General features: G+C 37.5%; 1 protein-coding gene across 2 annotated transcripts in view; it reads left to right on the top strand.

The window, feature by feature from the left end:
* The window catches only part of REV3L (REV3 like, DNA directed polymerase zeta catalytic subunit), a 119571-nt gene that overhangs the window by 52860 nt on the left and 52891 nt on the right, over nt 1-13820 (top strand). For both annotated transcript variants that reach the window (XM_032101488.1, XM_032101489.1), the window contains exons 5-10: nt 2158-2254; nt 10614-10708; nt 11283-11387; nt 12350-12434; nt 12520-12668; nt 12963-13091. In XM_032101488.1, the coding sequence (XP_031957379.1) occupies nt 2158-2254; nt 10614-10708; nt 11283-11387; nt 12350-12434; nt 12520-12668; nt 12963-13091 (660 nt within the window). The remainder of the gene's footprint in view (nt 1-2157; nt 2255-10613; nt 10709-11282; nt 11388-12349; nt 12435-12519; nt 12669-12962; nt 13092-13820) is intronic.

The following is a 13820-nucleotide window of genomic DNA, read 5'->3' as shown; positions in this document are numbered from 1 at the left end:
TTGTCAATGTAAGCAAGCGACCTCAGGAGTCTGTTCATAGTGGTATTTTTATCACTGAGATAAGTAGACCTTTTTAAAGGCTGAGAGAGGTCAGCATGCAAATTTGTATTAGCAGGAACGTTCTGCCTTCATCAGCCTGTATCCAGAAGGTGCTGCCGTTCATTTTCTCAAGTCCTTGTCTTTATGGGCTGTGAAGAAGGCTGCCTATTCATTTATGCACCACGTACTACTGTAACTGTTGCAAAACTTTTATTTTCAGTAGCTGAGTCTCCTTCTGTAGTATGATTCTGAAAGACCTTGATGTGTCATTGTCTTTAAAGATCTTTATATCAAGAAAAGGGGAATATTAGGTGTCCTTAAATCCCTATCCCTATGATTAACTTTACTGAAGAAACAAACTGATACAGGAATTTGAGCCTCAATATTTAGAAGTATATGAAAACAGGGCTCATAGGGAATAAGAAAGGGAATAATGCACTGAAACTGCTGTGGTGTGGTATTTGAAATGCATATAAATTTAAAAAATAATAGTATCTATTTTTCCAGTTGGCCTATAATCTTGCATAGCTGCTGTGAGATTTATTTTCCTTTAAAATATACAACTATTCAGTCCCATTTCATCAACTTAAAATAATCAAGTTGCAGATGAAAAATAACAAGAGATATTTCCATGCATAGTCAGCTTACATTTTAATGTGGAGAATTAGCTGATGTGCCACGCAGTAAAAACATGGCTGTGTTTCTTCCTGGACTAGCTGCCCAATGCACAGACAGTAAGGTGTGCTAGATTTGAGCTGGATCTGTGCAAATGGGATCAGATATTTTGTGTTGTCTTTCTGGAAACGTCTGCTTGGGCATCGAAGTGTATAGACTGTGACAGCACTGGTGTGACTGAAATATGAGCTGGCTCTGCATAAGCAAAAGAGTGTCTTTTCACCCCGCTTGAATGCCGCATCTTTGTGCCATGTCAGTACACTTAAGAGTCTGATGTAAGGGCAGGGTTTGCAGGAACTAGTCTGGGTGCAGAAAGCTTGGTCTGGAACATAGGGAATTAAGCCTGCTTGCTTCTGTTTGTAGCTTCTGAGGTTCTTTGTCATGGTGTCTGCCAGTTGCTTCTGTAGTAACTTAGGGCTTTTTCTACATGACGTATCCCTAAACCAAATATTCCAAGTAGTGGAATTCACATTGGCAAAACTATTACAAAATTTATAGGATAAAAAATACATGTTCTAATAAATATTTAATTACTGAAGACCTCTTACAATTGAGTTGTTTAATTGGTGTATTTTTAACAATTGCGGAAGTGTTTGCTATGGCTGAAATACCAGAAAACTGCTAGTGCATGACACCAACATAGCTGAGAAAATTCAAGGTTCAAGCTGGTCTTTCAGGTAGAAGTGGGAGACTGAGTAATTTTCAAAGTCTTCTCCCATTCTACCTCCCTACAACTCTATTCCTGGGCCTTTTGCTTTCTTGGGCCATATCCTGTGTATATTGTCTTTCCTTTCTCTGAAGACTGAGGGTTCAGGTGGAGACATCAAGGGAGGTAGGAATTCTTCAGAGAGGACTTCACCAGCATGACTTTGGAGCACACTTCCTTACATGGAGACCTCTGAGCAAACTTAGAATGTTTTCTTTATTTGTAGGTCAGACAGCATCTGCCTTCATTGCAGGTTTCCACTTACTGCTACTACCATTGTATCTGGAATGTATTGTATATTCCCTTTCGGCTGACAAATAAGAAAAGTAGAAGTAGAATTTCATGTTTTCTTTGGTTTCTAATTTCCATTGGAATTTGAACTGTAGACCCAGGAAATTCTGAAGTTTACATCAGACTCTGTATGATTTATTTTGAAATTTTCACAAATAGGAGAAGATTGAGTTTAGGTTAAGATATAAATAGAATGCAACAAATGTAATTCTAATAATGTCAGTGTGTTTGCAATACATTTTTCTTTTTGTATGTGTCTACGTGTTAGAAAATCAGGTCATTTATACAATAGCATAGTTAATGGATGAAGATGATATGCAATGCTATTTATTCTTTAGGAGCAGGTGGACTGGTAATACTAAATAATAAGTGCAGTTATATAATGATATTTGTAAAAAATACTGCCACATAAATGAATTAATTTCTCATTCTGTTTTTTTCCCTAGGTGATACATCAGGTGTAGGTAAACATCATAGAACTCATCTACCAGAAAATTCAAGCAACGTATCTTTCATTGAATGGGAAGAGGATGAAATACCAAGGTCAGCATCCCAGGTTTTTCTGTTGTATGCCTTATTTTCTTATATACATCAACTTGCATGTAATACAGAGTTCCAGTCTCTCATTTAAAAGACCTTTACATGTTTTACGTGTTAAAAAAAAAAACAAAACAAAGGTGATAAGGTAACACAAATCATCATTATTTAGTTTCTTTGTATAGGTTTGGTCACCCGATGCTTTCTGGTATATGGTTATAAAAATCCAACTAGGAGATAATGGGCAAAATTTGACTTTCTAGGGTTTGGAATTATGACTTTGATGAAGAACTAAGCAAGCTTAATAGTTACAGAGAATATTTCCACATCAGTTCACAGATTGTGTTTTTGTAATCATCCTTAACTAACATGACCTCACTGGTGAGGCCACATCTCAAGCCCTCTGTTTGGTTTTGGGCCCCTCAAGTACAAGAAGGACATTGAGGGGCTGGAGCGAGTCCAGAGAAGAGCAATGAAGCTGGTGAAGGGTCTGGAGCACAAGTCCTGTGAGCCACAGCTGAGGGAGCTGGGGGTGTTTAGCCTGGAGAAAAGAAGGCTCAGGGGTCCTTACTGCTTTCTACAACCACCTGAAAGGAGGGCGTAGCCAGGTGAGGGTTAGTCTTTTCTCTCAGGTAGCAAGTGGGAGTGGGAGGACAAAATAAAATGGCCTGAAGTTGTACCAGGGGAGGCTGAATATTAGTTTCTTCACTGAAAGGATGGTCAGGCATTGGAATAGGCTACCCAGAAAGTGGTGGAATCTCCTGGAGTGTTCAAAAAATACATGAATGTGGTGCTTGGGGGACATGGTTTAGCGCTGCTAGATTAACAGTTGGACTTGATGATCTTAGAGGACTTCTCCAACCTTAATGACTCTATGATCCTATGAATAGTGTATTATCAGAGAATTTCAGTTTGTCCATTTCAAATGGTAGCTACATAAGAACCTCAGCTTAGAATTTTCATGTCTGTCTCCCATGCTTTTCCATTTTCTTAAGCATTTCCTACTTTACAGTTTGTAATTGTTTCACTTCTATAAGAAAATTGAATGTTTCTGCAATTTTGGGGGTTTTGTGGCCAGAATTGGGGAGGGGAGAGAAAGTTACAGTATCTGAAGCTACTTTGATTTGTATAGTTTATCTACAGCAAGTTCCTTCTTTAAGCTATTTGCTAATGTTTGGCAGGTCCTTTTGTCATCTAGTAGTCTTCTCATTCTTTGGGTGGTTCCTATCATTCTTCTCTGAAGAGCTTATTGGGCTCAGTAAGCCACGCTTCCTGCTAATATTATGTACTGGGAGAATGTGCTTCCCCAGTAGAAAGTGTGTGCCTTAAACCATACTTCAGGTTTTTCTAGTGTGCAAAAACATGAGCTTGTGTTGGTTACGTCTGGTTTTCTGATTCTATTGCTACTTTAGGGGATTTTGCAACAACATTCGTGATCATCTTACTTCTGGTCCCTTTATGTGCAGTTGTTCTTGGGCTGTTTCTTCTCCTTTTTGGCTGTATATTTCATTCACAGTCCATTTCAACTTTTATTTGGCTTGGTTCTGCAAGCCAGCTTACTTAAACATTAAAGGTGTGATCATAAGTTAGCCCAGGATTATCTGATGTTACTTTACACAGATCTGGGATGGGCAAGTAAAAAGAAAGCAAAGTAGTACTTCTTGGCTGTCAAAACCAGAGAGGGACGAACTCAGCAGAGCAGGAGCCAAGGATGCAGCCTCATGGCTGTAACTATAGGTCTTCTTTCCTCCTCCTTCCACGCTTCCATGTATACAGCCAGGGGTGCAACACCTCACTCATGCCAGTCCTTCTCCAGCGCTCACAGATGTTCCAGAAGTGGGATGTTAACAGTAATGGGGAAAATACCAAGACTGTCCATTTCCCTGGCATTCGTTTGCTGAAGTTCTGGCAGCAGGAATTTATTTCTTGAACGGAAAACCTGAATACTGCATAATATACTACACAAATTTCTCTCTATACCATATGCAATGATAATGGTAGTTCCTGATACATTTTACAGTTTCATTTATCATGCCAATTTGTCTTGTGAGCATTTTAGGATTTATTAGTACAAGATGTTTCTCTTCTTAATTTTTTCCAATTGAGAATCTTCTGTTTGGAAGCCACTGTAAGTTCCTATAGAATCTTTAATCCCATTTTTAAATTTCATTCTATTTCTATTATTCTACTTCTGAGTTATCCTGCTTTTGTTTTCTGTTAGTATGATCTGGTTATGTATCCAGCATGTCTACTGGCTTGCCTTATCAGCATATTTCATTACTACACTGCTGCATTTTCTGCCAAAAGTATTAATGAGATGTGAAGTAAACTCAGTCACAGAAACTGGTCTGTATTCAGTTCTACACATTTTGTGTTGACGCTCTGTCCTTTTTGTATAACCAAGAGGAATTTCACATTTAATTAGCTCTTAAAATGCTTTAATAAATTAAGAACTCATTTATGGTTTCTTCAGCTGAAATTGTTTCCTATTTGATACTGTGTTAAACATTCTTTTGTCTAGAAAATCAATTTTTTTATTTAGGGTGTTCTAGCATGACTGTTCCCCATGCTGTAGGACGTGAATGCCACAGCAAAGCAACAAACCTAAACTTTTCCATCCTAATTTTACTCTGTTCTGTATCTATACAAAATTATTTGCCTGTTAAAATTTCTCCTGGATTATTTATGGGAGTCATCAACTTAAAACAGTGCTCTTGTAACCAGACATACTGCAGTGCCAATTCCAGATTGCCTTCCTGCTTAATTTCCTTTCAAATTCTGAAAATTTGCTTCTAGTTTGGTTTAATGGATTTATAATTTTCATGATCAACCTTACTGCGGGTAAATCTGACTGAGATAGTATGAGATATCTATCCAAGGAAACCCTTGTAATTGTGTCCTAAAATGATTGTGACTCAACTGTTTCTATTTTTGCAGTCTACAGCATTACTCAGTAGTTGGAAAGCTGCCTTTCTTTCTTCCTTGATTTCTGTTTCTTTAACAAAGTATGTTCTGTATTCCCAACATACTTCCATATCAACAGCTGTATTCATTTCTGGTTTCATGTGCAATACCAGCACAGTCCCCTCACTTTATTGTCCAGTCCTCTTCAAGTTCTATCCAGTTCAAATTGAGATATTTAACTGTTTTGTGAATTGTTTAGCAAAGTTTTTTTACTTACTGTATTTCACCACTTGGCTGTTGTTTTCAGTAGCATTTGGAGTTTCTTCTAAATACCACTGAACTCATAAGTTCTTTGCTTGTCCTTTATATCAAAGATCACATAAATCTTTCCCTACCTTTCAGCTATATGCTTAAGTTATTGGTTGTTCTGTCAAGAAAAAGCAGGAAGGGAGAAGACAGTCAAATGTTGTTTGAGACCACAAAATTTCTAGGCCTGTCTTGTATTCACAGTGACTGGGATGTCTGTTCAGACTCATTATCCTTCGTGTACATTAAGAATACATTTTAGAGATAGTTGAACGTGTATCTACCAAGTGCTTGCTGTAAGTGGCAGTTAACAAGTTCTCTTGTTTAAGCAAGCAGTGCCAGCGATTGGGCATCTCTTGACTTTGGAACACAGTATATCACTTGGCTGAAATACAATTCTGGATACCTGGAAGGTAATTGCAAAATTTAAAAGTCACATATATTACATGAGCAGCATGGGTAAATGCTAGTGATGGTTCCTTATTTCAAAAAATGTTTGAGAACTATGTCAAAGTGTCTTGGTGACTGAACTCCCTCTTCTGTGCTAGAGAGCACCGTGCTACTCGGCCACTTACCAAGAACAGCATTTAACCCAGCCATGTCCTGTCCTGCTCCTGGCAAATCTCCAGATTATTTACTTGCTGCTTTGATTAGTGCACTGTATTAAGCCAGAGACACTTCTTTTAATGTAATTCTAGAATGATTCTGTTATCAAATAGATAAATGTCCAAAATCTCTAGTGCCCAGGAATCCCATATGTTGTAAGGCTTTTAGGTATAATACTTGCCAGTGTTGTCGCACTGAAACCTACAAAGCCTGCCCTAAAATGGGTGGCAGTCACCTGAACCTGGTAGTGCTATCCAACAGTTTTTGACATGAGGAGTTCTGGACACGAGACACATTTTTTATCCCGCTCAGGCAGCTGATAATAAATGATGAAACACTTCCATGAGTTCCATTGAGAAAACTTTCTGGTAAACATCAGACTTAATCTTAACATCAGAGTAATCTGCTGGTCAAGTCTGCCACTTGGACATGATGTGTTAAAAGCAGAATGATTGGTAGAATGCTTTTGAGAAACACTTTCTTTTTTTAAATCCTAGATTTGCTATTAGACTTTAGTTTATATGGAAGTGGAAAGATCTGACAAGTAACACTTTTGCACAAAAATATCTAGCAGATATGTAATATTGCAGATTTTTGCTAGGTTTGTGGCTGTCATAATTGCTTTTCTCGCTTGTCAGCCTGTGCATGTTTTTATTTAGCTATTTGATTTTTTAATATAATGTGCACATTATTTAAGTCACTTGAACATCCTGAAAACAAGGACACATTTTCTGCCATGAACAGAGTATCGAAAATTATAATGTCGAATTTTAGAGTCCTTATCAGCACAGTTGAGTAACACCTTTCAGATTCTTCATGGAGTTAGTTTTTGTCTCTTGTGCTCAGTTTAACATTACAAATACCTCAGATGTGGTCATTACAGAGCTTGTTTCCTTAGGCTGTCATTAGTATTGGTGAATTAAGATACTGACCTTGTTCATTATTTATTCTTCAAGGTTTTTCAGGACTTTGATCTACCTAGCTGTATGTAGTGGGCACTTTTTAAAATATGTGTTGACTGTAGGTTTAATTCATTGCCTCAATGTCTGAGAAACCAGATGGTGGTAGTTTCTTTGGGTACAAGTTTCATCCTAAACTATAGTTTTTGTCTCAGTGGATAGTGTGATCAAACTATTACTTTCTTCAAAAATAAGGACCGTTTTCTCTGTTCTCAAAATAACGTATTTGGAGCTTTTTATACAAAAGTAAAATGGATTTGTATTGCAGTTTTTCACCTGGTATGTAGGTTTAAAAGGCAATTTTAAATTAACTGGTATGAGTATCCCAAGTAGCCTAGCCATGGCAGGTCAGTGTTGTGCAACCCTGATTTATCTTGCTTCTTTGGAGAGTAAATTTCCATTCTCATGCAGTTGGGTTGCTTCTACACCACCTCACTTAACCCTGTCTTTCATATATCTGTATTACAAGTTTTATCTTGTGAACAGTTCTCTCTACATTCCTTCTTAAAAAATGAAACATAGGTGCTGTGAAAAGCTTTGCCTGGGACTTGCTAAGTCACTTTTCTAACCTTGTTCTAATACAGATATTCTCAAATCATGGTTTTGGCATTATCTAAACCACAATTTTTCTTCGCAGAACTGATGCGTGCAGTGTGAGGCAGGTGATTAGTCTGTTGTATAAGGCACTCTGTGTCAAACAGGCCACTTCTGAGTATCTTCCAAGGCATTACAACTGCTTATGACATGAAGTAGTTCATATTTTCAACTAACTACAGCTGGGAGACTAGACATGTTCTGACTTCTTCATGCTGTCTTCTCACCTGCTAAAAACAGCACTGTACCTGCTGAGGAAGTGTGTCTTGATCAGGGAGAATGGGAAATATGGTTACTTTGTGTATATGTTGCACACATTTGTTTTAGGTGAGCAAGAGCACCAAACCTAGCAGCTGACCAAGCTATTGCTGATACTCAGATAAAGCAGTTCCCAAAGCAGCATGTAACCATGTTAAATAACTAGTTCAGGACAGTTTGTACTCCCCCCTCTCCACCTCATGTTTTTGTTTTAGTCAACATAAATTCAAATGTTAGAAGGACCAGTTAAAGCTGCTCTGCTCTCATATGCCCTTCAAGGTGTTTTTCCTGAAGTGGGAACAAATGACTTCTTGGCCTTTGTGGCTTACCTGAATGTTGCAGAAACTTGTAGTGCTACTGCTATGACTTCAGCTAGTGCAAGTGTCTAGCAGCTCGCCTTGACAAGTATGTTAAATGCCAGGCCAATGTACCTGTTGTATTGGGAAGACATTTTTCAAGTGTAATGGAGAACTTATTGTGTGTGTCAGGTGCCTTTATTAGCTTCCATGTAAGTCTTTGGAATGTGTGGTTTTGACTGCCAGCCCTGCCTTCATTATGAAAGTGTTAATGGCAATTATGATGGTAAATCCTAGATTTGTTTCAGAAAGGTCTGTTATTAGCTCAGTGTTTTTAATTTGAATAATGTGCCATGTAAATTGAAATACTGTAGTTTTTGACAGAAAGATTCCTCATATCTATTTGATTTAGAGCTTGGGCAAAATGAGCTAACTCTTTTCCTTCTAGTTGCTCAAATTGTTTGAATGAATTGCAGACAAAGAGCATGCTTCAAATTGATATTACTATGGAAAAAGACTTAAGTTACATTAATGTCTACCAGTTTGTTTTAAATTCAGCAATGTTGAATTTAGCGTTCTTCTTATATGAGAAATCCGTGTGAGAGTCTCTTGTAAGTAAGAAATCTGATTACTTGGAAAACTCTTGGCCAGTTTTATCTTTGGTCTTGATCAGTTCTCAAATCACTGGCCATACTCTTGATGGGGATGTTGGAAAACCAAGACATAGGTTTGGTTTTTTTTTACAAAACATCCTAGCTAAATGAAGGGAAAACAATAGAAAGCTGTCTTTGTCAGAGGAAAAGCAAATGCTTCAGTTAATGGTTTTAAGTCATCAAACAAACTCCTCAGAAACAGGTCACTAAAACACATTTTTTCTTAAATTTTTCAAGAACTTTGATTCTTTCTCACTTTCTCCCTAACCCCCACTAGTTTTTGGTTTTTTAATTGATTTTAAAAGAGAAAATTAGTGGAAGTGGGAAGCTCAGGTCTTTGATTTTGTGTCCTCCAGACAAGTCAAAGGCAGGTCTTTACCACATTTCTGGTATTAGTGACCGTTCTGTATTGTGGTCCCTTTTTGCTTGTTCCCAGAAGTGTTTTGATTTTGTAAAGGGAGCTAACAATTCTTGCAGCCTCTTCCCTCAGTCTTGTTTTCCAGTGATCCTGCAGCTGTTTCTTACTGTAGGATCAAAATACAAGTTTCAGCTTGCCTGCAGTTCCTGTTGCCCACTGTGCAGGCAAAGCTCTGTTTGAATCTTTTGATGAACGTGAGGTGTGTGACATGAAAATTATGCATTTTGAGCATATTATGGACTTGTTTCTCAGCTGATGGTGTGACTGGGAACAGAGGGATGTGATGGCAATGGATTGTCTTTAAAAGTGTGCATAGAATCATAAAATAGTTTGGGTTCGAAGAGCTCTTTAAATGTCATCTAGTCCAGCCCCCCTGCAATGAACAGGACCGCCTTCAACTAGATTATGTTGCTCAGAGCCCTGTAACCTGGCATTGAATGTTTCCAGACATGGGACTTCTCCCTCTTTTGACAGGCTGTTCCAGCATTTCATCACCCTCTTCATAAAAAAAATCTTCCTTATGTCTTGTCTAAATTTACCCTCTTTTAGTTTACAACCATTACTCCTTGTCCTATTGCTACAGGCCTTACTAGAAAGTTGAAGAGCTTGGAGTGGATTTTCAGTGTTGCCCTAAAAAATTTTAAAGGGTAAACAGACTTTTTCAACAAACCTGGGAGATGATTTCTGTTTGTTAGCTTCCTCCATGGACTCCATAAAATTTGTGCACTGACAGCAGCAGGTAGAAGGTTACTGACATTTGCAGATCTGAAAAGGCACAGCAGGAAGGTGATCAGTCATTGAATCTGTTTCTAGTATTTTAAGTCTTCATCAAGCCAGTTATCCTTAGTTCAGTATGTGTTTGGGTTGTTTATTGTCTCTTTCTTATTCACCAGGCTAAATAAAGAAAAAACCCCATAAAAAATAGTTGTAAATGTTGAAAGTGTTATGCATTGCTCTGAGCTGTGAATGAGAGAAAAATTCTTGCCTTTCTGGGTGCATGATCCTGCCTACACACTTGGTCCTATTGGCTGAGTTCTACAGAACATTTCATCTTATATTTGAGGAGGAGAACATTATTGTAATTGCTTTAGTACTTGGAGTTATTTACCAGCTCTTTCTCTTCTCCTCACAAAAGAAAAATCTAAAGCCTTTAAGTTGAAGATACAGATTTCTTATCTAATTAGATTTGAATATGATCATTAGTTTAAGGACTTGGAGGTGAGGATGGGAACTGATAATTCTGCATTCAGTTAGTCACTCCTGCTCCCTCTGAAAAATTTTGGATATTAGTCCAGTTAAAAAACAGTGATGATGCATGTTTCAAACTGAGTGTATTGATGAAATTAACCTGTGGTATTTATGTTGTCACAGCTCTTTAATGTTGAAAGGTGTTGAGCCACAAAGTACCTGTGAATTGGAGGTGGATGCAGTAGCTGCTGACATTTTGAATCAACTGGATATTGAAGGTGAAGTGTTAATAACTTTCCATGTAAAATGGTTTTAGAACAGAAGCTATGATGTCATAGTTCACTCTTCTTTTAAAGCTCAGCTTAGTTAAATCACAGTCCGGATTTCAGTGTTAGTGAATTGTTAATCTCCAGATTTATAAAGTTTAAAAAAAATTAATTAACTCTGAAAGAAAAGAGGTTAGAAAAATAGAGCAATATGAAGAGATTTTTGTTAATGCATAACAGAAGGTTTCAGACTTACAGAAAGAATAGTAATGGAAATACCAACATGAAATGTGTGCATGTATGCATATGTATGTACTTACACCTGTATATACATATATACACATACTTGGTGGGAAGACCAGAAAAAAGCTGAAGGTCTAGATTACAAATAGGAGATCTAGAAAAGAAATGAAGTTATGCCTTAACTTTTACATAATACCAAATCTTAGAGTAAGGCCAGAATGGCACTTAAAAAATAACAGGCTAGAATGACAAAGAGGTGAAGAAGAGTGTCAGAATCCAATTTGGGGAAAGAATGCTTTGTCACTTGGGCAGACTTCCCTTCATGTATGATTGCATATTTCAGCCCAGATTGGCAGGAACCCTGGTTTGCAAGCTATATGGGAGGATGAAAAGCAGCGACGGAGACAGAAATGTGAATCTTCTCAGATTAAGCCACCTGAGTCACAAGGTAAAAAAAACCATAAAAATTTGTGCAGCTGTTAATCCAAAACATTGAATGAGAAGCAAGCAAGAGGACAGAATTTAAATTGGTGTATCAAGTTTGAGGGTTTTTTAGATGTACTGTTTTTTTTGCTTCCAGGCTTACTGATGGTCCAGTATGTGTTTGCCAATTTTGAAAGCAAGACACTTAACCTTGCCTAACAACATCGTGATTTAGCTATCTGCAGAACATTCTAGACAGAATGAATGATAATGGCAGTTAAGATTGCATGCTTTGTGATGGAAAACATTTAAATACCAACAAAACTAAATCTCTTTTATCTTGAAGCTTTCCATTGTGGTTTATGCACAAGGGCAGTCCCATTTAATTTCTGCGGAATTATCGCTAAGGTGATATTAGATTAGAATTCTAATAGGATAGACAAATCCCTGTATTTTTATGTAAAATTCATTACACAGTGAAGACTGTGCTCTGCAACGTAATTGCATAATGAACAGGCTATTCTCTGCGGAGCCTAGGCCATATTTCTTTTAAAGTATGAATGATATTTGGCAAGTAAGACAGAGGCTTGCAAGAAGGAAAGAGGCAGGTTCCTGGCTAAGACAGACTACTTTCTGATTGACTTTTTTCCTGTGTTTCTGTGTAATGTTAGTCAGGCTGCATAAGCCAGACTTCTCAAAATTGTTCACTGATTTTTCTTGGATGCTCACCTTGGTGTAATTGCATCGTGATTTGTAAATGCTGTTGATACTCTTGATACTCACAGTTGCAAATGAGATCAGTGGGAGTATGTGAAGTATTTTAAAGTTTTTTAATGCACTTTGAAAGTCAGCCCTCAGATTTGGCACTAAAAATTAGCAGGCACTTCGACTTCGAGCCTTTTCCTAATAAAATCAGTAATTTTAGCTGCTCTCTGTGTTGAGAGGTCAAAGTAAAACTGAATAACAAATATTTTTCAAATTTTAAAGACCGTGGATTTGTGCCAGCAACAGAGAGTGAAAAATTTTTTCAGAAGAGACTTAAAGAAATTCTCAAGCAAAATGACTTCTCTGTGTAAGTGTTTAGCCATTTGTCATAAAATATAGTATTCTATGCAAACCTTAAATATGCATTTAAAACTTGCTTTTCAATTAACTAGAACGTTGTCAGGATCATTGGACTACAGTAATGGATCAGAGGAGTTCTCTGCTGAGCTAACACTACATTCTGAGGTACTTTCTCCTGAAGCCTTTCCATGTACACCAGCTAATACGGTAGAAGTGCATGACGATAAAAAGATGAGCAAAGGTGAGTTTTTTTAATATCCTAATTGTTTAGGCATAAATCTATGTCATGGTTTGACTGTTTATACTAAAAGCAGAAGTAAGCCAAGGAAGTTGTGATCGTTAGTTATGAAAAACCAAAGAGTAGCTTTGCTTTTATTTTTATTATTGTTAGAGTAAGCCTTTCTAAAATTGCCACAGCAAATAATGGAAATATACTTGGATAGTAAAATCCAATCTAAAGTGGTTTGCTTTCATAATGTATCGGTCTTGAGTCTGAATTTTTATGCTTTCTCTTTTTTTCTTTTTTCTTTTAAAGACTCCAATAGGATGCATACTGATAAAGAAGAGGAAGCACTTATTAATGAAGAAGCAATTTTAAACATTGTGGAGAATAGTCAGAGCTTTCAGCCTTTGTCTCAAAGACTGAATCAGACGACAGTTTTTAGTGAGTATGACCAGAATGTGTTTTCCTCCAGACTATTATTGTTCCACAGTCTTTGTGTTCCCTTAGGCTACCTATCATGAAAGAAAGTAGTTGATCTCAAGGAGTTTTTCGAACAGATTAAGACTTCGCGCACACACATACCCTACCACCACCAAAACGCACCCTGTGTTTTCTAAGAAATGTCACCAGGACTGTATTTGTAGAGGCTGCCTGTGTTTGACTGGTTCAGTAAGCCCTGTCCTCTTGCCAGGTCAGCTCAATGCAGTCTCTTGTGGGTGTTGCTCTTCCTTATGCTCCTAGGTCTAAAAGGCTAAAACTATCTGAATGAAGATGATTTTGACTGTCTACCCATGATACTCTTGCAGTTACTGACTGCATCTTTCATACAGTTAAGGTAGAAAACATGCATATCATCTGTCTTCAGACGTTCAGCTGTCTGGAGATACTGCGCAATAGTAGGTTGATAATGAGAGGCAAGTTGCAGCAGAGCATTTCCCAAAATTTGTAGATACAAAGAATGGCTGGAGGCAAAGAAGCAGGAAGCAAAATGTTTAAGAGGAGGAGAAAAACCATGGAAGTAAAATTGTGAGTGGCACAAGGGGGAAACAACAATAAAAGAACTTGTATTAAAAGCTACGTGAGGTAGAAATAGTTCAAATACTCTAGAGAAGATGAAAAGCACATAGCTCATGGTATGTCTCTGTCTGTGTTCTTTGGTAAACATAATGT

This window comes from Corvus moneduloides, chromosome 3 (genome assembly GCF_009650955.1).
Source record: "Corvus moneduloides isolate bCorMon1 chromosome 3, bCorMon1.pri, whole genome shotgun sequence".
Classification (NCBI taxonomy): domain Eukaryota; kingdom Metazoa; phylum Chordata; class Aves; order Passeriformes; family Corvidae; genus Corvus; species Corvus moneduloides.
Note: the sequence above shows the minus strand (reverse complement) of the source record. Positions and strands in the feature narration are given on the sequence as shown.